This window comes from Erpetoichthys calabaricus, chromosome 10 (assembly GCF_900747795.2).
Source record: "Erpetoichthys calabaricus chromosome 10, fErpCal1.3, whole genome shotgun sequence".
In the NCBI taxonomy this organism is placed as follows: domain Eukaryota; kingdom Metazoa; phylum Chordata; class Cladistia; order Polypteriformes; family Polypteridae; genus Erpetoichthys; species Erpetoichthys calabaricus.
Genome location: NC_041403.2, coordinates 113,510,171 through 113,533,394, shown reverse-complemented (window position 1 = coordinate 113,533,394; position 23,224 = coordinate 113,510,171). Strand labels below are relative to the sequence as shown.

At 37.8% G+C, this 23,224-nt stretch overlaps 1 protein-coding gene across 5 annotated transcripts in view; it reads left to right on the top strand.

The window, feature by feature from the left end:
* arfgap1 (ADP-ribosylation factor GTPase activating protein 1) overlaps positions 1–23,224 on the top strand; it is a 116,138-nt gene that overhangs the window by 31,978 nt on the left and 60,936 nt on the right. For all 5 annotated transcript variants that reach the window (XM_028811741.2, XM_028811743.2, XM_028811742.2 and 2 more), the window contains exons 2-3: positions 2,967–3,031; positions 10,604–10,713. In XM_028811741.2, the coding sequence (XP_028667574.2) occupies positions 2,972–3,031; positions 10,604–10,713 (170 nt within the window). In that variant the 5' untranslated portion in view covers positions 2,967–2,971. The remainder of the gene's footprint in view (positions 1–2,966; positions 3,032–10,603; positions 10,714–23,224) is intronic.

Here is a 23,224-nt window from a genome sequence, read left to right as displayed (position 1 = left end):
TACACGCTTAGTCAGTGGGGTGAACCAGCCCCTAGATCGCCTCAGCCTGTGCTTCCTCATGGAGCCCCAGCTCATGCTGCCTTCTCCTTCCTGGTGTCTGGATCGTCTCCCATTACTGCCTTTTCCCTTCTTTAACCTCCTTGTGTTCTATCTTTTCTTTTTTCCTTCCCCCTATCCTGCGCCCACGGAGACAGACATGGCAAACTGGATTTAAAAATGGACTTTTTTTTTTTTTTTTTTTTTTTTTGAAGCCGCGGACCCACTATATCACAAATAGCATTATAATTGCAAGTTAATTTTATTATTTATGTGTATAGCTTAACTTGAAGCAAGGTCCATATTAATGCAATTTGCCTTAATAACGGTTCAGTTGCTAAAGATGTCATCACCAAGTTGCACTTGTTTTATTTTATTTTGGTGAATACTGTGAAATGTACCTGGGCTTGAAGTTTTAAAGTAATAGTATTATTACTGGAAGTTGCACTATTATTTATTTTATTGTTATTTATTAGTTTAAATATTATGCAGTTTAATGATGGTAGATTTGTTTAAAAAGTCACTTTAACATGTCAGTAGACAGAGATTGTTAACATTAACGTAAAGTGTAGTTGGTTTACAAAAAATATTTACCATTTGTTCCTTTCCTAAGTCATGTTCATGACTTTTCTAAGTCATGTTCAGTACAACTTTTGACAAACACCTCTGGATATTTTACTAAGTCTAAATGCCTCTTTGGATGGTTGACAATTTGTTTTCAAAAGTTTTAGTTTAAGTTGTTTGCAAAAACTGTCATGCAATTGATTCCTTCTCTTCATTAGTACCCCCCTCCTTGAAAACTATCACTTTATGGGGCGATGCAAACCTGTATTAATACTTTTGTGCACATTAAAATGTTTTTTTGTACAATGTGTAATTCTCATGACAGTGGAATAGGTTATTCTTAGCCAGTCTACTGCAGTAATTGCAGTGGAAAATGTGGTTAACTCATGCATGGGAAAAAAATACCGTTGAATACCGCGAAACTGGTACAATTTTGAAAAATACCGTGATGTAGAATTTTGGTCATACCGCCCAGCACTAGTACATCTTATGAGAACGATTTAGGAGTCGTAATGTACTTGTCACTGTCAACTACTAAACAGTATTTAAAAGTCATTAAGAATGCTAACAGAATGGTTGGTTATATAGCACAATGTGTAGAGTACATACTACATTATATAGCACAGTGTGTACATACAAATCAAAGGAGATTATGCTGAATCTTTATAATGTATTGGTATGGTCACATCTGTAGTACTGTTTGCAGTTTTGGCCTCCAGGATATTCAAAAAGACATTAGAGAACTAAAAAAAAAAATGTCCAGAGAGTAGTAACTAGTCTGATCCCAAGATTGCAGGGGTTGAGTTATGAGTAAAGATTAAAACAGCTGAGTCTTTTCAGTTAAAGTATGATATGAGATGACATATTTGAAGTATTCAAAATTGTGAAAGGAATTAGTACAATGTATTGAGACTATTACTTTAAAGTAGGGCTGCACGATTAATCTTTTTTTTCTCATGATAACGATATTTATGACCCACGATCAGTTAATAAATATCGTCGCGATTTTACAGTATAAAGACCAAACTGTTTTTTATGGGCTGAGTTTACGGATTGGACACTATGACATTACTGCGTCTAGATTGCAAGCGCTTTCTGAAGCAGTAGAAATCAATAGCAGCAATAACAGTCAGTCAGAATAAACATATGATGGTGGAGCAACGTGAGGAAGGTGCAGAAGTGCGATCGTTAGTTCCTAAAAAGGGGTCATACTCAGTTGTCTGGAACTATTTCGATTTCGAGGAATGTGATGTTGATCAGGTACGAGTCTTGTGCAAACTTTGCTCCTGTTCTGTCCAAACGTCCCAAGGTAACACAGCAAACCTCATCAACCACCTTAAAAGCCACCACAAAGTACACTATCAAGAATTTCAACGACTGAAGGCACAGACAGCAACAACAAAAAAATTACCAGCCATCCACAACACAGACAACAATATCAGGGACATTGTTCAATGCAATACCATATCTGCCTAGCTCGCAAAGACACCGGGAAATAACAGAGGCGATCACGTACCATATAGCCAAGGATATGTGTCCAATAACCACCGTGAGCAGTGAGGGGTTTAAAAAAATGATCGCAACACTTGATAAAAGATATAGCATTCCCTCACGCAACCATTTTTCCAATGTTGCGCTGCCGCCGCTGTATGCGAACTGCCGAAAAGAAATAGAAAGAGAAATTCTCAGGCTCAGCCTTGAATATTTTGCTGCCACGACCAACTTATGGTCAAGCAGAACTGCGGAACCGTATTTGAGCTTGACAGTTCATTTTATTGACAGCGAGTTTGAGATGAAAAGCAAGCTTTTGCAAACTTCGTTTTTCCCACAAGACCATACAGCGGAGTTTATTGCAGTGGGCCTCAAAGAAGCGATGTCCGCTTGGGGCTTGGTGGAAGAAAGACTTGTGTGCATCACAACGGACAACGCAGCTAATATGATTAGGGCAGCATCTTTGAATAACTGGCCGAGGCTACACTGCTTTGGTCACAGACTTCATTTACCAAAGGAATAATCATCATTATTAATCGTGATAAAAATTTTGAGAAAAATAATCGTGATAATCATTTTTTCTGTTATCGTGCAGCCCTACTTTAAAGTGTGTTCAACAAGGACAAGGTGACACAGTTGGACATTTGTTAGGGGGAAATTTCACACAAATGGTAGGGAGTTTTTCTTTACACAGAGAACCACAGACACATGGAATAAGTTACCAAGTGGTAAGGTAGACGGTAGGATTTTATTGACCTTTTAAAAGTTGATTTTATTTTGGAGGAATTAAATGGATTGGACTGGCAAGCCTTGTTAGGATGAATGTTCTGTTTTTGTGTAAATCTTTCTAATGTTCTGTGTGTTTTTTTATATAGGAATTATGGCAAGTCCCAGAACTAGACGTGTGCTTAAGGAAGTGCGAACACAAGATGAGAATAACGTAAGTAATAAACAAATAGAAAAGAATTAATTTCTTGCTATTTTTATTTAGAGCTACACTTCAATTTTAAAACAGAGATTCAATGTGTTGCTCACATCTGTGAGATTTGGTTATTTTCAGACGTGTACTATACTTTTTTAAATCCTGAGGCTATTAGGCACCTATCAATAGATAGATAGATAGATAGTATTAATACCTATAAAGTATGACGTTAATTTACAATGATATTTAATGTTTAACATATATAGGGTACTTTTTCAGAGTTAGTCATATGAAAAAGTTTGGGAACCCCTCTCAGCCTGCATAATAATTTACTTTCAACAAAAAAGATAACAATGGTATGTCTTTCATTTCCTAGGAACACCTGAGTACAGGGGTGTTTTCCGAACAAAGATTTTAGTGAAGCAGTATTTAGTTGTATGAAATTAAATCAAATGTGAAAAACTGGCGTTGCAAAAATTTGGGTCCCCTTGTAATTTTGCTGATTTGAATGCATGTAACTGCTCAATACTGATTACTTGCAACACCAAGTTGGTTTGATTAGCTCGTTAAGCCTTGAACTTCATAGACAGGTGTGTCCAATCATGACAAAAGGTATTTAAGGTGGTCAATTGCAAGTTGTGCTTCCCTTTGACTCTTTGATCCTCAAAGCAACTCTCAAAAGATCTGAAAACAAAGATTGTTCAGTATCATGGTTTACGGAAAGGGTACAAACCGCAATCTCAGAGGTTTAAACTGTTAGTTTCAACTGTAAGGAATGTAATCAGGAAATGGAAGGCCACAGGCACAGTTGCTGTTAAACCCAGGTCTGGCAGGCCAAGAAAAATACAGGAGCGGCATATGCGCAGGATTGTGAGAATGGTTACAGACAACCCACAGATCACCTCCAAAGACCTGCAAGAACATCTTGCTGCAGATGGTGTATCTGTACATCGTTCTACAATTCAGCACAATTTGCATAAAGAACATCTGTATGGCAGGGTGATGAGAAAGAAGCCCTTTCTGCACTCACGCCACAAACAGTCGCTTGTTGTATGCAAATGCTCATTTAGACAATCCAGATTCATTTTGGAACAAAGTGCTTTGGACTGATGAGACAAAAATTGAGTTATTTGGTCATAACAAAAAACACTACATTCTAAGAAAAACACCTGCTACCTACTGTCAAATTTGGTGGAGGTTCCATCGTGCTGTGGGGGGCTGTGTGGCTAGTTCAGGGACTGGGGCCCTTGTTAAAGTCGAGGGTCAGATGAATTCAACCCAATATCAACAAATTCTTCAGGATAATGTTCAAGCATCAGTCACAAAGTTGAAGTTACGCAGGGGTTGGATATTCCAACGAGATAATGACCAAAAACACAGTTCGAAATCTACAAAGGCATTCATGCAGAGGGAGATGTACAATGTTCTGGAATGGCCGTCATAGTCCCCTGACTTGAATATCATCGAAAATCTATGGGATGATTTGAAGCAGGCCATCCATGCTCGGCAGCCATCAAATTTAACTGAACTGGAGAGATTTTGTATGGAAGAATGGTCAAAAATATGTCCATCCAGAATCCAGACACTCATCAAAGGCTATAGGAGGTGACTAGAGGCTGTTATATTTGCAAAAGGAGGCTCAACTAAGTATTGATGTAATATCTCTGTTGGGGTGCCCACATGTATGCACCTGTCTAATTTTGTTATGATGCATATTGCATATTTTCTGTTAATCCAATAAACTTAATGTCACTGCTGAAATACTGTTTCCATAAGGCATGTCATATATTAAAAGGAAGCTGCTACTTTGAAAGCTCAGCCAATGATAAACAAAAATCCAAAGAATTAAGAGGGGTTCCTAAACTTTTTCATATGACTGTATGTAGGAGTATAGCAGTTAAACCATAGGCACATTTGTATGCAGTGGATGCTGTTTATTTTTTTGTCCAGTACGGACACTTTTTTTAAATTTTTTTCATGTGTTAGTTTTTTTTTTTTTTTTATTTACATTTTTACATGTTTTTGGATATGAATCAGACAGTCTATATCTGCTAAGAAAGAAGATTCCGATACATTGATATTTAGGGGTAAACCCCACCCCCATAAAAAATAAATACCCCAAATTGTGAAAAGCACTTTCCTGGATTGATTGAAATCTGATGCCATTATAGAAAAAGAAAATTTGTCTTTTGTTGATATTTACTGGTAATCATTAAGAGAAATGGTGCTTGTTGCAAGTTTAGGAGGAGGGCAGTTGCCCTACACAGGAAAAAAGTCAAAGTGGCAAACTGCATGGAAATGAGATGTGAAGTGGGCAAAGAAATGTTAGATGTGGTTAGCAAGTGGCCTCCTTGGGTTCATGTAGTACTATCTATTTTTTTAGCAAATGTCGACACAGGGAGTGCAGTTCCCATTAGCCAGTGTGCTGGTCTAGATGATTTTATCAGTGCTTATAGTTTAAAAAAAAAAAAAAAGCAAACACAGCTTTTTTTTTTTTTCTTTTTTTTTTTAAATAACAATTTCATTGTGTCAATGGAGTACATCATTTTCACAGCATTTATCTTAGGGAGTATCTTTTTTTTCATCTTGGATTGTTTTTAAACATTTACAAAAGACGCTTTTTCTCTATTTATTTTAATTTGAATCATTTTCTGAGAAATATGTTGCCAGAACCAGTGTAGGCAGTGTTACCAAACCCTTAAGGAACAATCTTCTTTTCTTTATTTCTATACCCACCCGAAAAAAAATCCCAAACATGATGTTTTCAAAAGGAAATCGTGCTGTTCTACTTAACATTTACTTATTATAATATCATGGTTGACATAATCAAAAACTGATTACATTTTTTTTAATTGGTGCATAGCCTTGCAAACACTGTTCTCCACCTGTATATCATCATTAAATTCACAATACCAATCAGTGATCATTGTTAGGTGATTTTTGAAATTAAAAACGCATACCGCAGATTAACCCATGGGGCCGAGCAACAGTTTCTCAAAATGAGGTGTGATTATTTCTGTAGCTGATGAGATCAGATGCTGTTTATCAGAATGGGATAAGAGGACAGGATGGTGCTTTTGAATGAGTAAAAGCAATAAACTTTTTTTTTTTTTTTGGTTGGTAAACTTTTATTGAAACCCACTGTATAATGAGGCACTACTAATTTTAGGCTTTGATGCTAGTGGAGAGTTGAGGTTTCTAGTAGTTTTTAGCTTTAGATTAATTAATTTTAAATCATACTTGTCACATTACTGAATACCACTATTGGTCCTTTAATATGAAGCTTTGCTGCAGTCTCTTTCACTTTCTACAGTTCATATCATTCAAAGTTCATAAAATGATTTCTTTCCACGTGTTCTTTCCTGTACAGTATTTAAAATGTTCAGTTCACTATATGGGCAATGTAAACGGGCCATCTAGGTCTTTGTCTGGTTGAAAGTATGGCAAAAAAGAAACTGGAACATATGAAAAACATGTAAAGAAATGCTGAAGTGAACAATGTAAACAAATGAAAATCCTAAACATTTAATAATAATAATAAAGTTCACTGCGGTGGGTTGGCACCCTGCCTGGGATTGGTTCCTGCCTTGTGCCCTGTGTTGGCTGGGATTGGCTCCAGCAGACCCCCGTGACCCTGTGTTCGGATTCAGCGGGTTGGAAAATGGATGGATAGAAGGATAGATAATAAAGTTCACATTATTCCTACTGATTTCCTGTTTCAATTCAAAAGAGTTCATTTTCCTGTATAATTCTGTTTTGCAATCGCCATTAACCAAAGTCAGGTCACTAGGAAAGGCAGGAATGTTTTACTCATGGACAATTATGTATAGCATGTTGATGCTGATGCAGCTCCATTAACCTAATAATATGTTGTTACTTATTATTTGAATGGAGCATTTATCCAAGGCAACTTAGAACATTTGAGATAGAATTGGTTACATTTCTTTTGTTTTTTTCCAATTGGAGTACAGGTAGGTGAAGTGACTTGCTTCAGGTCTCTCTGTGTCAGTAGCAGGAACTGAATCCACCTCAGGGTTTGAAGTTCAAACAAAGCCTTATCAGCAATATGCAGAACTTCTTTTTGCAAAGTATTTACTTTGATAGCAACAGTTAGTATTTGATATACTGTTGGGGTGGGAATTGGGGTAAGCAAGCTTGAGCTATTTGATAGTTCATCTTCCAGTCTTTGCTTTGATCTAGAGGAAAAAATGAAGCCATACTTTATTGGTATCTTTTGCCAATGCTTAATGTTTACAACTTTATATCTTTGACAATTATAGGTTGTCCATTTTTGGATATTCTCCTCCATTGACAAGATCTTATCCTTAAATATTAATCTTGACCATTAAAGTCAATAATTGTTGCTACATATTTTTTCCAGGCAAAACCTTGTTATTAACACAGCTAGTACAATGTTTGTGTATGTATGTATAATGTGTGACATTGGTGTTAGCATATGTATTTTATTGGAAGAACTCAAAAAAAATCTGAGGACAAAAACCATATCTAATCTTATTTCACCTAGAACACCACAAAAGTATATTGACCTAATATTTAGTAGCACATTCTTTGGAATGGACAACTGCAATCAAGCACTTCTTGTAGCAATGCAGTTTTTGCACCTTTCTACTAGAATTTTAAGCACTCTTCTTTTGCAAAATGCTCTAGATCTGGTGGATGCCTCTTTAAAATGACTCTTTTCAGATACCACCACAAGTGTAGTCCAGTGCTTATTTTGAAACTATTTCTGTGTGCTTTTGAGAAGTGTGCTTTGCGTCATTGTCATGCTAAAAGACCCATGATCTTCGACTGACACCAAACTTTGATACTGGATTCCTTGACAATCTTCAGATTTCATGATGTCTTGCACAGTTTCAAGGCAAACCAGTGCAGGGGAGCAGCAAAGCAATTAAAAAATATCAGTGTCCACATCTGTGTTTGACAATAGGGATACTGTTTTCTTTGAAGGCTTCGGTTTTTTTTTTTTTTTCCTGTAAACATAAAGATGATGTGCTGTAGCAAAAAGCTGTAGCTGTGTTTCATCTGGCCAGAGTACATTCTCCCAGAAGGATTCCATAGACCTTTAACATCTTGATAATGCTGTGTGCAGTTGGCACTGAAACAAGAATGTCTCTGGAGATGCAACGGCTGTGCAATTGTTTATGCTTTTCTATAACTTTGTTTCTCGCCTCTTCAGACAATTCTTTACTTTTCTGTCTTTTCTCCTTGCAAAGTGTGGCACACACAAAACATGTCAAATACCTTTTTTTTCTATTTAAACTGGTTAAATGTATGATTTTTAAATTGACAGCACTTATAACTTGTTACAGGTGATTTGGAATACCAGTTATTTCTCACAACTTCTAAAATGTGCTAATAATTTTGTCAATACCCTTTTTAGGGTTCTGTGTGAAATAAGAATAGATATAGCTGATTTTTCTCCCCGGGCTTTTTTTCTTCCTTCCAATGCAAGTAAAAAAAATATTACATTTTATTTTGCAATGCCATACATTTTATGGAAGAATTGGTGTATTACCTGAAGAAAACTACAGCAGTGCCAATATTTTTGGCCACAACTGTTTGTGTGTATTTGCATGTATAATAAAAAAATCAAAACACAATTATATGTACTGTAATGTATAAAAAATGAAGTACAATGATGTATAAAAAGAAAATAAAACAAAGAAAAATTGTACAGTATTAGTTAAAGAAGAAATTTGGAAGCTAATATTTTCAAGGGAATGTTTTAGAAGGAAAAAAATAATGTTGAAGTGACAACACAATTTAGCTGGGGCTGGAGTCAAAGGTCAAGAACGCAGTAATTTCCACTTTAGCAATGGTCTTTGTTCAAAACCGCTCCATTAGTCCAAACAAGGGCTCAGAATTGACAATATATAGTTGAAGTTAATAAGAGCATTTTGTGATAATGATGTCCAGAGAAGTACATGAAGCATAGCCACTGATCTCTTTAATGGCAAAGAGTGGAGGCAAATTGAAGGGGAAGTTACTGAACTAAAAAGCTAGGAGGCCTGAAACAGGTAGGTGGCATTTTTGGTAAGAAACGAGTTTTGGGAGAAATTCAATCCAATGCAAGGGCTGTCTGAAGTGGGTATGTAAAACTTGTAGTGTCTGTAAGAGGAGTGCAGATTTAAATATTGGGAATGAAATGATCTTACAGAAAATAGCGAAGTTCTGCTACTTCAGTGACATGTTGAATTCAAAAGGAGATGCGGGTATACCAGTGATGGCAAGGTTGAGAAGTGTGTGGAAGGAATTCTGGAACGTGTCCCCCATTATTTCTGATGGACTGTCATGGAGTGAGCAAAATGCATGCTGAGTTAAGGGGAAGACTTGGTAGTGAAGTGAAAGTTGATAAGTATTGCGCACACAAGTTGGAGACTAAGAAAACACAGTCTTACATAGGCCGATGCAGCAACATTTTACTGTCTGAACATTAAACTGTAATTGAAATTGTGCTAAATTACAAAGAACAGCTTCCTATCCTGAGGAATATTTTTGTGTACTGCACATAGTAATGTAAAGTTCAGACTGGAATGGTACAAAAAAACCTTTAGTATTGTTAAACCAGGCATTTTGCTTTCCATACTTAAACCTTGTTCTAGATTTCATTTTCCCCCCAGAAGAGGATAATAAGAATATCAAGTATTTTCATCTGGATGCCCCATCTAAATTGTTCGGCCCTATTGTAAGCACTAAATCCCTTCGATTCAAATCCCCCCAGATGCCCGCACCAGAGAGAGAGTACAAAAGCAAGGCTATACTTTAATTAGCTGTTCATCACCATATAACAACTGAAAGGAGGCCTGGTGATGCTGATTCAAAACTAGGATGCTAATGGGTGGGGACCCTGACTCAGTTCATGTTATTAATTCATTTAGAGGCTCATCCATGAAGGACAGATGATCAAACAAATGCTGTATCTGCAGAAATGCCACCATTAGAATCAAACCAGCTTACACAGAGCTAGCCTCCAAGTATAGAACAGACAAATAACAAGGCATTGCAAAATAAGGTGGTTGATGCAAGAACAGTGCTCAAATCTAATTTAAACTTAGCGAAGAATTTAATGGGCTCGAAGTTTTGCAGATGATCTCCTTTAGTGGTAGCTGCATTTTACAGTATTGTGCTATACTCTCTGGGGTGTACTTTAATTGACTGTCAGGCTCTTAGAAGCAAGATCAAAGTGGTGGAATAATTTTGTGATGTATGCTATGTTAAAATCAAATGAGGAGAGATGAATTGATGTTCTATTTTGTACCTAGTAGGATGTGTACACAGGTATTTTCCTTTTGACACAGTTTAAATTTATCCAGAAAGCCTGTTCATGTATTTTAAACATTCAGATGTAATGGTAATTTACTTGAAAGAAGAGCTATCAGTAGCTGTTTAAATGTGTCATGTCTCTGTATTCATCCAGTCTCTTTACTACTCCACGTGTTCTTTCTTATGTGTATCTACTGTAAATTCAAGTGTATTTTATAGTACAAAAACCTAAGATCATTTTACAAAAATATCACTTACTTGATTGCATTCTGATTTTAAAATTTCTCAATTCTATTCTTTTTGCAGACATGCTTTGAGTGTGGTACTTTCAATCCACAATGGGTGAGCGTTACATATGGCATCTGGATTTGCTTGGAGTGTTCAGGGAAACATCGAGGTCTAGGAGTACATCTGAGGTTAGTTTACCACATTGCAATCATTTGCCCAAAAAGCCAGGGGCTTATAAAGAATTCCTTTAATATGAAAGGCTTAATGAGCTTCCAACTGTCATTATGAACGTGTGAACTTTTATTTTTAATGACTATATTTGCAAATATACTTCATTGTTTGGATATCATTTTACTTTGGTGAAACAATGTCAACACACTTTGGGTTGAATTGTTCATTTTTTTAATGTAGTAAATATTTGTTGATCACCAAAATAGGTCATTGTTTCCACTTTTTCATGTGCAATGTGTATAGTTAGATTAAAACAGTAAGCTGATATCTCTTGAGGTCATCCAAATAGTACTCTGTCCTTGCACATGCCCTCATCAACAAAAAAAACATGATTTCTCCTTTGCTTCTCAGTCTGAAAGATTGCACTTCACAATTAACGCTGAAGGCGCTCCTCTAAAATATACATACTATAAGTATTGTAGTTTCCACACAGCTCCCAGGTTCAAAATACATTTTATTTAAAGAAATCCATTTCTCCACTCAGGCAAGCTTTGCCCTTCTACTGTGACTCAGATACAGTCATGGCCGAAATTATCGGCACCCCTGGAATTTTCCTTGAAAATGCACCATTTCTCCCAGAAAATTGTTGCAATTACAAATGTTTTGGTATACAGTGATCCCTCGCTATATCGCGCTTCGCCTTTTGCGGCTTCACTCCATCACGGATTTTATATGTAAGCATATTTAAATATATATCGCGGATTTTTCGCTGCTTCGCGGGTTTCTGCGGACAATGGGTCTTTTAATTTCTGGTACATGCTTCCTCAGTTGGTTTGCCCAGTTGATTTCATACAAGGGACGCTATTGGCAGATGGCTGAGAAGCTACCCAACTTACTTTCTCTCTCTCTCTCTCTTGCGCTGACGTAGGGGGGTGTGAGCAGGGGGGCTGTGTGCAGCTGCTTCCTGAAGGACATGCTGCACGTTGCTTCGCATACTTAAAAGCTCAAAGGGCACGTATTGATTTTTGACTTTATTTGTTTTTCTGTGGCTCTCTCTCTCTTCCTGCTCCTGATAGAGGGGGTGTGAGCTGCCGCCTTCAACAGCTTTGTACCGGCGGTGCTTCGCATACTTAAAAGCCAAAAAGCCCTATTGATTTTTTTTTTTTGACTGCTTGCTTTGCACTCCTTTGAAAAGGAAGATATGTTTGCATTCTTTTAATTGTGAGACAGAACTGTCATCTCTGTCTTGTCATGGAGCACAGTTTAAACTTTTGAAAAAGAGACAAATGTTTGTTTGCAGTGTTTGAATAACGTTCCTGTCTCTCTACAACCTCCTGTGTTTCTGCGCAAATCTGTGACCCAAGCATGACATTCTAAAAATAACCATATAAACATATGGTTTCTACTTCGCGGATTTTCCTATTTCGTGGGTGGCTCTGGAACGCAACCCCCGCGATGGAGGAGGGATTACTGTACACGTTTATTTCCTTTATGTGCATTGGAACAACACAAAAAACAGAGAAAAAAAGCCAAATCTGACATCATTTCACACAAAACTCAAAAACCGGGCTGGACAAAATTATTAGCACCCTCTACTTAATATTTGGTTGCACGCCCTTTGGAAAAAATAACTGAAATCAAGCGCTTCCTATAACCATCAACAAGCTTGTTACACCTCTCAACTGGATTTTCCGACCACTCTTCTTTTGCAAACTGCTCAAGGTCTCTCAGATTTGAAGGGCGCCTTCTCCCAACAGCAATTTTGAGATTTCTCCATAAGTGTTAAATCAGATTTAGATCCGGACTCATTGCTGGCCACTTCAGAACTCTCCAGCGCTTTGTCTTCAACCATTTCTGAGTGCTTTTAGAGGTATGTTTGGGGTCATTGTCCTGCTGGAACACCTATGACCTCTGACACAGACCCAGCTTTCTGACACTGGGCCCTACATTGCGCCCCAATATTTTTTGGTAGTCTTCAGACTTCATGATGCCTTGCACACAGTCAAGGCATCCAGTGCCAGAGGCAGCAAAACATCTTAGAACCTCCACCATGTTTGACTCTAGGTACTGTGTTCTTTTCTTCGTAGGCCTCATTCTGTTTTCTGTAAACAGTAGAATGATGAGCTTTACCAAAAAGGTCTACCTTGGTCTCATCTGTCCACAAGACGTTCGCCCAGAAGGATTTTGGCTTCCTCAAGTACATTTTGGCAAACTCCAGTCTGGCTTTTTTATTTTTCTGTGTCAGCAGTGGGGTCCTCCTGGCTCTCCTGCTATAGCGTTTCATTTCATTCAGATGTCGACGGATAGTTCGAGCTGACACTGTTGCACCCTGAGTCTGCAGAACAGCTTGAATATGTTTTAAAGTTGATTGGGGTTGTTTATCCACCATTCGGACTATCCTTCATTGCAGTCTTTTATCAATTTTTCTCTTCTGTCCACGTCCAGGGAGATTAGCTACAGTGCCATGTGTTGTGAACTTCTTGATTATGTTGCGCACAGTGGACAAAGGAACATGAAAATCTCTGGAGATGGACTTGTAGCCTTGAGATTGTTGATATTTTTCCACAGTTTTTGTTCTCAAGTCCTCAGACAATTCTCTGCTCTTCTTTCTGTTCTCCATGCTTAGTGTGGCACACTCAGACACACAACAGAAAGGTTGAGTCAACTTTTCTCCATTTTAACTAGCTTCAGGTGTGATTGCTATATTGCCAGCACCTGTTTCTTGCCACAGGTGAGTTCAAACGAGCATCATATGCTTGAAATAAAACGATTTACCCACAGTTTTGAAAGGGTGCCAATAATTTTGTCTGGCCCATTTTTGGAGTTTTGTGTGACATGATGTCAGATTTGGCTTTGTTTCTGTTTTTTTTGTGTTGTTCCAATGCACATAAAGGAAATTAAACATGTATATACAAAAACATTTGTAATTGCAATAATTTTCTGGGAGAAATGGTGCATTTTCTGGGAAAATTCCAGGGGTGCCGATAATTTCGGCCATGACTGTATGGAGTACTCTTTTTACTGGACCTTGAAGTACTTCTGGTACCAAAATATTGTTTCCAGGAAGCACTTGGAGTTTAGGTGGAAATTTTATAGGATAAGGAATCATACTTCTAACAGCACCCAGGAAATCCAACCTTTTTGATTTGATATACACTGCTTAAAAAATGAAGGGAACACTTAAATCGCACATTGGATCTTGATGAATGAAATATTCAAGTGGAAAATCTGTACTGAGTAATACTGTGTAATTCATTGAGAACAACATGATGTAACAATGGTCAATGGAAACCAAAATCACATTGAGGTTTGAATTCAACATCACACTGCAAACCGAAGTCAAAAATTTAAATTGCATCAATTCATAATGTGTCAGGAACTACACACACTCACACTCTAGCCACATAGCTGGTCATTTCCTGCACTAGGAGGAACCCAGGGCCTATTGCACCAACATAAGGTAGGACAGTAGCTCTGAGGATTTCATCCTGGCACCTAACAACAGCCAGGGCACTGTTGCCTAGCACGTGGAGCTCTGTGCGACCGTCCAAGGATATGCCTCCCCTCCACCAGTGTCAACAGAGATGTACAGTAAAATGGTTATACAGGAGTTTTAATTTGCAATGCAAAAATGTAAGCATGTCCACATGTTCTTGGCTCTCTTTTTTGGAAATGTTGTTGCCTGTGACTGAAAAGAGATGCTCAAGTGGTGCTGAGGTAGCAGGGACACATAGGTAGGTCTTTGCAAGCCAGGCCAGAGTGGGGTATGTAGCCTCATTAGTCTTCCATCTATGTAATGGATTTTCTTTTTTGGCAGCTTGTTTATGTCCAAAGTATGTCAGGATCTCATTCCTTAAATCCTGTCCATAGATTTCTTCAGTTTTCACATCTGTTATCTTCTTCACTGGTGTTTCCTGACCCAAGGAGTGAGTCAAGTACGGTGACAGGAGTTGTAGGTCAGGCAGCTGTATTACTGGTGGAGGTACTGGCAGCATAGATTTTGTCTTCCTAACACTGTTGGTGATCCATTTCCCTTTTCACTTCAAGTGCCTGTGTTTCATGTGCAAGCTGAAGTACAAACACTTGCTCAGGTGTCAAACTTCCTTGGATCCAGTACAGTAACAAGCTAAGTTTAAAAATGTGACCTCCTCCCTCCATCGTTTTGTTATCTGCTCCATAGCAGTGACTTGGAAAGCCTGCATTGCATTTGACTCCAACACTCATTTCTTAATGGATTTCATGAGCTCTGTTGCAAGTTGGGGCATTGAAGACATTGTAGGATATTTCTCTCAACTTATATACACAGTGGCACATTCAAAAGGTTTAAGAGCAGTGGAAAGCTATTCAAGCATGATCCATTATTTTGCTTTTAAATCAAGGTGGTACTTGTCTCTCTTTGTGACAATGGTGTGAGACAGAGTTGCAGTTATGGGCCACCTTTGCTCAAGCTTTCAACTAATCAGATAGAGCTTTCGCTGTTCCACTCGCTGTAAACTTTATTTCATCCTTATTGTTCTTAATACACCTGCTCTTTGACATTTCTTTTACCACTTAAAAAAAAAAAAAATATCTTTAGATGATGCTTGCCTTTTCTGCAGTGTTTCTCTTTTTTTAATCCTTTCAAACTTTCACAGTGATGCTTTCATAGACCGTATGGTTAACACTAGAGTTAGTATTATGTCTACATTATACAGCTGTTTTTTCGCAGCTTCATATTTAGCTCCTGATTTATCCACTTCATGGTTTGTGGAATAGTCATTGTCAGTTGTACTGTAGATTGTGAACTTATTTTACAGTATGCGAGTGCTTTGGTATTCCACATATACTATTTTAATATTTTTTAAAGTAATATAATTTGCCAAGTATTTCATCCTCTTTAATAAAACAGTATCTGTCTCTGTGACCATCTGGTTTCTATATCTGTTGTCAATCCAAATAATGGCACATTACAAACATTTTTAGTAATAAAATGCATTGCAGTTGTCTTACCAATAGATTGCATATCACAAGTATTAACACTGCTTTTATAAATCTCATACCAAATGGAGCATAACCGAGACATATGCATTACATGGTACACTGCAAACATTAATGCTGAGGTTTACATTGATTGCTTAGATTTCAACCAGTCTTAGATGGGTAGCAAAGCTAGTAATAACATAACAGTATCTTTTCTAAACTGCACTTTAAAGTGCCACATTACAATCCTTTGGATTAGTGCTCAGCCATAAATGATGTGGCAGATTTGGGGGGTTGTGTTTGAAGATACAGAGCACTTTCATGAGTTTATGGTCACCAGCAACTCTTCTTATTGATCCCAGCATTCATTTGACGCATCTTCTGGGCATATCCTCAGAAATTAACAAGATGTGTGTGTGAGTTGCAGTACCAGCAAAAAGTCGAGGGGCACAGTGTGTTCAAGTTGGAATGTGACATTAGAGTCTGTTTATTATCAACATATGACAACAAGCCGCTTTGCAGATCCTACAGGATATCAAAGTGCATGCTTCGATGTTTGATGAATAGTTCAATGTGGTGAAGCAAATCATCAAACTTAAATGCTGACACGTGAATGTATTTGTGGTGCTTTTCTTCATTTATTTCTCCATGGGCAATATAAGCATTGCATATTTCCCATCATAATGATGCAATACATGTTAAAGGTCTCACGTACCATCTTCTGTGTTGTCTTTTTTTTTTTTTTTTGTTGTTGTGCACTTTTACAACAGCATCAGAATGTACTGAAGCATATTTAAGCCACAGTGGGGGAAAAAAATTAGGAACACAGTGAAGAAAAAAGGGTCTATTTTGTGATTAAAGTGGAAATTTCGACTTTAATCTTGTAGTTTGTCATTAAAGTAGAGTGTCATAAAAATCCGCTTAAAACTGACCCAGTTGTTAATCTATACATTCTTCTGAGCGTCTTCCTGTGCTTACAGTAGCAGCAGGCAGCAATTGTCGGACAGAGCACATTAAATTTATGATATTCCAGCTCTCTGCACTTTTAGAATCCTTAGATTTATACTTGGTATCACTTTCATGATGAAATGTGTTAAACCATGTATGTTACAATGTACAGATAAATAATGAATACTATTAATAATTACACACAAGGGGGCAGCACAGTGGCAGAGCGGTAGCTCAGCTGCCTCACAGGGAGTCCCGTCCTTGATGTTTCCTTCCTGGTGTTTGCATGTTTTCTTGGTGGATTTCCACAGTGTGCTCCGGTTTCTTTCCAAGGCCATGCAGGTTTGGGGGATTTAGTGATGCTAAAATGATTCTGGTGTTTGTGTGTGCTAGTATTCACTTTGCGATGAGCTGATGCCCTGTTCAGGGATTATTTCTAACTCGTGCCTGATGCATGCTGGAATGGGCACGTCCGTGCATTATGATCACTTGATGTTTTAGTCACCTTTACTTCCCAAATTTTGTTCCGATTTTACTGCAAAATACTAAATCTAGACAGAAATTCGTTCTCATCAGTGCCTTAACAGAGTTAGAAAATTGTCTCCAAATATATGTATAACTAGGGGGCTTTGCTCGTCAACCAGTATAAGCTGCCATGCGGTGTGATCTGAACTTTGCTCGCATACCAATTCCCCCCAACGCGCCGTTGTGAAGAGTGTGGCTGAATGCACACCAATGTGATGCGGTTGCTCCTCTGAAACCCCTCTTAAACGGTGATACATTGGGGAAACAAGTAACAGTTGTTTTTTTTTTACCTCCTCTTTGCTCGATAAGCTACTGGCTTGCTGCTGCTTTCGTTCCGCGTGATCGGCATTGCGGGCAGCACTTCAAACGTTTAAAAGCCTTGCTTACGGGACTTGCTTACAAAGGTTGTAAGTATGATGTGACGTGAAGTGCCTGTCTCACGCGATGTGAGAATTTGTCCCTCTTCAAAAGTGTCTCTCTTCAAAAGATCACGATTTGTCGCCAGATTTTTTTATATAATAGAGAGACATTCTGCTCTTGTGCTCTATTTGTAAATCCTCCATTGCTGTATTGTCCCTCTCTAAACTCACTCTTTTTAAAAATGTTGTTTAAAAAAAACAAAAAAAAACAAAACTGAATATTGTCTGTATTGGGGATCTATAAAACACACTTGATGTCAACTTCTTCACATTTTTAAATTTGCCTATTTGTCCTAAACACTATGTACCACCTGCATTATGTTTAAGAGCCTGTCAGTCTGTCTAGGGAGCTTTCCCATTTGTATAATAATAACAGTAATACATTTACTGTATATAGTATTTTTCCCATGCTCAAAGCATTTAAAACCAGGTAGGCAACATCATGTGTAAGTATCCTTGTAACTAGAGTAGACCTGTAACTGCTCCCTTCTTTCCTGGAGATTGCCTACTATTTTAGACTGTTCACTTGATTCACTTCCTTGACACAGTAAAAAGGAAATGCCAAAACCCCCTTAATCTGTATGTTCAGGGCTACACTGATAGACTTCCTTAACAGAATAGGAGAGGAGTAGTTCAGACTTCCACTGATACACGTCCTCAACACAATGAAAATCCCAAAGCCCCTAATCTGTCCATTCAGACACTTCCTCCATACAACAGAACGGTAGCTGCAGATCCTAGACTTTCAAGTTGGAGTGGTATTATAGGAATTTCACCTGATTTCTATCCATCTCTCCAATGGAACTACTTAGTGTGACTCTCTGAGGCTGCCTCCTGCCTCAGCCAGGTGCAGAGCTATTCCAAAGTGATCGGCTCAAAGTCACTTACCTAAGTGGTTAATTTAATGAATAAATGCCCCCGGTCCCACAACTTGGAGTGATGAACAAGCAAGGTTTGCACTTCTTTACAAACTTATTTACAATAATCAGTAATGTTTCAATTTGATCTCTCTGTTCTACATTCTAACCGTTCTTTCTGCGCTTTTAATTCTGTTTTAATTTCATAGTTAAAAATTTCTTACCTTTTATGGCACCATTGTTTGTGTCTGTCTCCTGGATATTCACCCAGCCATTCAGAGTCACTCAGCCGAATTCATGTAGATCCTTTCAAGCCACCCCCCACCACCACCCACACCCACACATTGAGGTCACCTAATTTATGTTGTGGAAAAAACGTTCTTACATCTTCAAAAAAAGGCAGTCATGGTGCTCAAATGAGAATGCAGGATGTTTCTTTATTGGCTCAAAGATATGAACAAATGTTTCAGTTCATGGAGTAAGCAATCGATTAAACAATTCATTGTCTTTTATACTTACCAATGCATTAAAGTATGTATATTACATTATACAGATACATTTTTAACTTAATTTAAATGATGTATACTGTTAATAATTAAACGTGGGGGAACGGTGGCACAGCATTAGCAATGAGCAGGTTTCCTGTCCTGGGATTGTTTCTGCCTCGCACTGTTTGCTTGCTGGGACTGGCGCGCCCCTGGATAGATCAATGGATGGAATCATTAAGCATGTACAATGAAGATATTTCAATGTTCCTTAAAAGTTTGGAATAATCTGTGTTACAGATGGTTTGACATATATTATTGTGTGTGATTGGTTACTTCGAGAAAGAAAAAGAAGTACAGGAATTGAAAATGTGAAAGAGACAGTACTGCTGCAATAAATCAATTCATAGAGGGTCGCGCACATCCCAGCAAGCATCTTGTGGGATGCAGGAACAATCTCTGGACAGGGCGCCAGCTCATCGCTACTACTGCGCCACCATGCCCCATGTTTAATACATGCTTTAATTCATGAAAATTATATCAAGTATATATCATGGTATTTAAATTGTTCAGACAGCTGTAATATTGTGAATGTAATGTATTCTGTGTCCTGTCGGCATAAGAGAAAGCCTGTTTAAGAAGCACGTAGTGATTCACACACAGAGCACATAGAATATGAAGCATTTAACATGCTCACTGTAGTTACGATGGGATCTGAAAAACAAGATTAAGTTTACAACGTTCTACTTTAATGACAAAATAAACAACGTGATTTAAGTGGAACTTTCGAGATTAAAGTTGACATTTCAAGCTATTTTTTCCACCGTGTCCCTAATTTTTTTTTTCTCTATACCATAATAAGCTTCTATATGACACTCAGACGGTGGGCTACAACTCTCCATTTTATGGTGACTTTGATATCTGACCACTTACTTTTTTTATTAAGGGCACTGTGCGACTTTTTGAACTTGAACTTTCGATCAACTTCCTTTTGTTGTTTATACAAATGCTTAAACCAACAAATAGTATGTTTTTCATTGCCTCCACTTCTCATTTGCTGAAATTCTTATTTTTTCCCTATGGTTTTGCCTTTGTCTTTTCACATAACACTGAACTTAATGGAATATTTATATTGATTTGCATTATTCAAAGAGGTGTAATTCTGAGAGGGGTGGCAGGCGAGGGCACGACCGTTACATTTCATGCTGACCAGGATTTACTGTAGAGGAAGTGTGTGAAAGTTGGCTTATGCACAGTTTTCTGCATCTGAAATTTTTTGTGTGTACGCACATTTCGGCTTTTGTCCATACACCATGTTTTAATGTGAATTCTATGCATGGCGTTATGCTTGAGGCCCCAGGTTTTTTTGCAAGGTAGCTAGATAGAAATCTGTTGACATTTAATATTAGGACTGAACTCTGACTACGCAGATTCTGCCTATTACATCTGAAGTCCCCTAAAAAGTTGTTGTTTTAAGGTTTTACTGTGTATAGCTGAGCACCCATCTGCAGTCAAGTTTTGAAACATCACAATGTTTTTTAAAACTATGCTTTGTTTTTATTCACTTAAAAGTGAATGTCATTTTATTAAAATGTGCATTGTTTTACAGAAGTGTTCATATTCCTTCAAAGATTTTAAATGTTTCTGGATTTTTAGTAATCTTTACACATCTTGCTTAGATTGTGTTTATAATGTAAGCTGACATATTCAAAATAATTTATTTCAGATAAAATTTATTTCAAATTAAAATGTAGTTGTTTTTGGCAGCAGTAGTTTCATCTTTGAAGGGTTAAGTCATCAAATATGGAAGAAATTTCTCAGCAAGCATGTAATTCTTAACAACTAGACTCAGTAGTGCATGTACACCAGTGAAGTCAAATACAGCCTCCTCTGTTTAGGAATTGTTAAATTCACAATGAATCTGAAAACAGCATGAAAGTGACCAGTAAACATTCTATTTGTATTCAAAGAGTGGAAACTTCCTATACATACAATAGATTAAGAAATTGATACAAAGCTGATTCAGAGTTTTTTTGGATCTTTCTTATAGCACTAGAGACTGCTTCAAACCACTAAGACATAACCTAGAAAATGAGGTTTGTCAAAGTTCAGAATCCAATGAGAAGCCAACAGTTACCTTGGAAAAACAGTAGATATCAGTGGGTCACACTGCAGTAATGCAGATGTTCATCAACAACTTTGTTTAATGCAAATTTGTATAGAAGTGCTCAAAAAGATTCAGTTTAGGCACATGTAGAGTTTGCTGGAAAGTAAAAGTCTTGAAGTCATACAAGACACAAGATTAAGGTATTTTATCCAAATTTCAGAGAGTTTTGGTAGGTATAGGCTTGGCACTACCTCTACCTCAAGGAATACTATACATGTAGTTAAGTGTGATGACTCCAGCATCGTACTGTGGTGTTCATCTGATCAGCACATAGATGTGAATCAAGTGAGAGTTTGCATTGGATTTGTTGCTAATGGCTGCTTATCTTAGCTTTTGCTTGCATCCTTTAAACTTTTAAATTGATATTAACCTCCTCTTTCCAGCTCAGATAGTAGCCCAAGTTCAACCTTACCTTTCAAAGAATGACTCTTTTACAAAAAAAAAAACCTTCCAGTCCTGCAAAGGTATCAACCCAGACTGAAAATGGTGCACCTGAAGATGTTGTCTCTCTCTCTCTCGCTCTTTCTGTCACTCTCTCTTTTCATGGGCAGTTTTCTTGAAGTTGTATAAAATTTTGTGATAGGTAAATTCTGCTTCACTTACCAACTGTGATATTCCTGATATCAATAGCAAGATGGAAATGCTAATGAAAATTTTTAGAGATGATGGACCATAATGGACTGTACAGTACCACAATGAATTTTAAATGACACAACTCAGATGCAGTTGAAGTGCAGACTTTTAGCTTTAATTCAGTGGGGTGAACAAAATGATTGCATAAAAATGTGAGGCAACTAAAGCATTTTTTAACATAATCCCTTCATTTCAGGGGCTCAAAAGTAATTGGACAAATTAAATAACTGGAAATAAAATGTTCATTTCTAATACTTGGTTGAAACCCTTTGATGGCAATGACAGCCTGAAGTCTTGAACTCATGGACATCACCAGATGCTGGGTTTCTCCTTTTTAATGCTCTGCCAGGCCTTTACTGCAACGGCTTTCAGTTGCTGTTTGTTTGTGGACCTTTCTGTCTGAAGTTTAGTCTTCAAAAAGTGAAATGCATACTCAATTGGGTTAAGATCAGGTGACTGACTTGGCCATTCAAAAATGATCCACTTCTTTATTTAATAAACTCCTGGGTTACTTTGGCTGTATGTTTTGGGTCATTGTCCATCTGTATCATGAAACGCCGCCCAAGCAATTTGACTGCATTTAGCTGGATTTGAGCAGACAGTATGTCTCTTAACACCTCAGAATTCATTCGGCTACTTCTGTCCTGTGTCATATCATCAATAAACACTAGTGTCCCAGTGCCACTGGCAACCATGCATGCCTCCACCGTGTTTTACAGATGATGTGGTATGCTTTGGATAATGAGCTGTTCCACGCCTTCTCCATACTTTTTTCTTGCCATCATTCTGGCAGAGGTTGATCTTGGTTTCATCTGTCCAAAGAATGTTTTTCCAGAACTGTGCTGGCTTTTTTTTAGATGTTCTTTAGCAAAGTCCAATCTAGCCTTTCTATTCTTGAGGCTTATGAGTGGCTTGCACCTTGCAGTGCACCCTCTGTATTTACTTTCATGCAGTCTTCTCTTTATGGTAGACTTGGATATCGATACGCCTACCCCCTGGAGAGTGTTGAAGGGGTTTCTCTTCACCATGGAAATGATTCTGCGATCATCCACCACTGTTGTCTTCCGTGGACGTCCAGGTCTTTTTCCATTGCTGAGTTCACCAGTGCTTGCTTTCTTTCTCAGGATGTACCAAACTGTAGATTTTGCCACTCGTAATATTGTAGCAATTTCTCGGATGGGTTTTTTCTGTTTTCGCAGCTTAAGGATGGCTTCTTTCACCTGCATGGAGAGCTCCTTTGACCGCATGTTGTCTGTTCACAGCAAAATCTTCCACATGCAAGCACCACACCTCAAATCAACTCCAGGCCTTTTATCTGCTTAATTGATAATGACAAATCGACGGACTTGCCCACACCTGCCCATGAAATAGCCTTTGAATCAATTGTCTAATTACTTTTGAGCCCCTGAAATGAAGGGATTGTGTTAAAAATGCTTTAGTTGCCTCATATTTTTATGCAATCGTTTTGTTCACCCCACTGAATTAAAGCTGATAGTCTGCACTTCAACTGCGTCTGAGTTGTTTCATTTAAAATT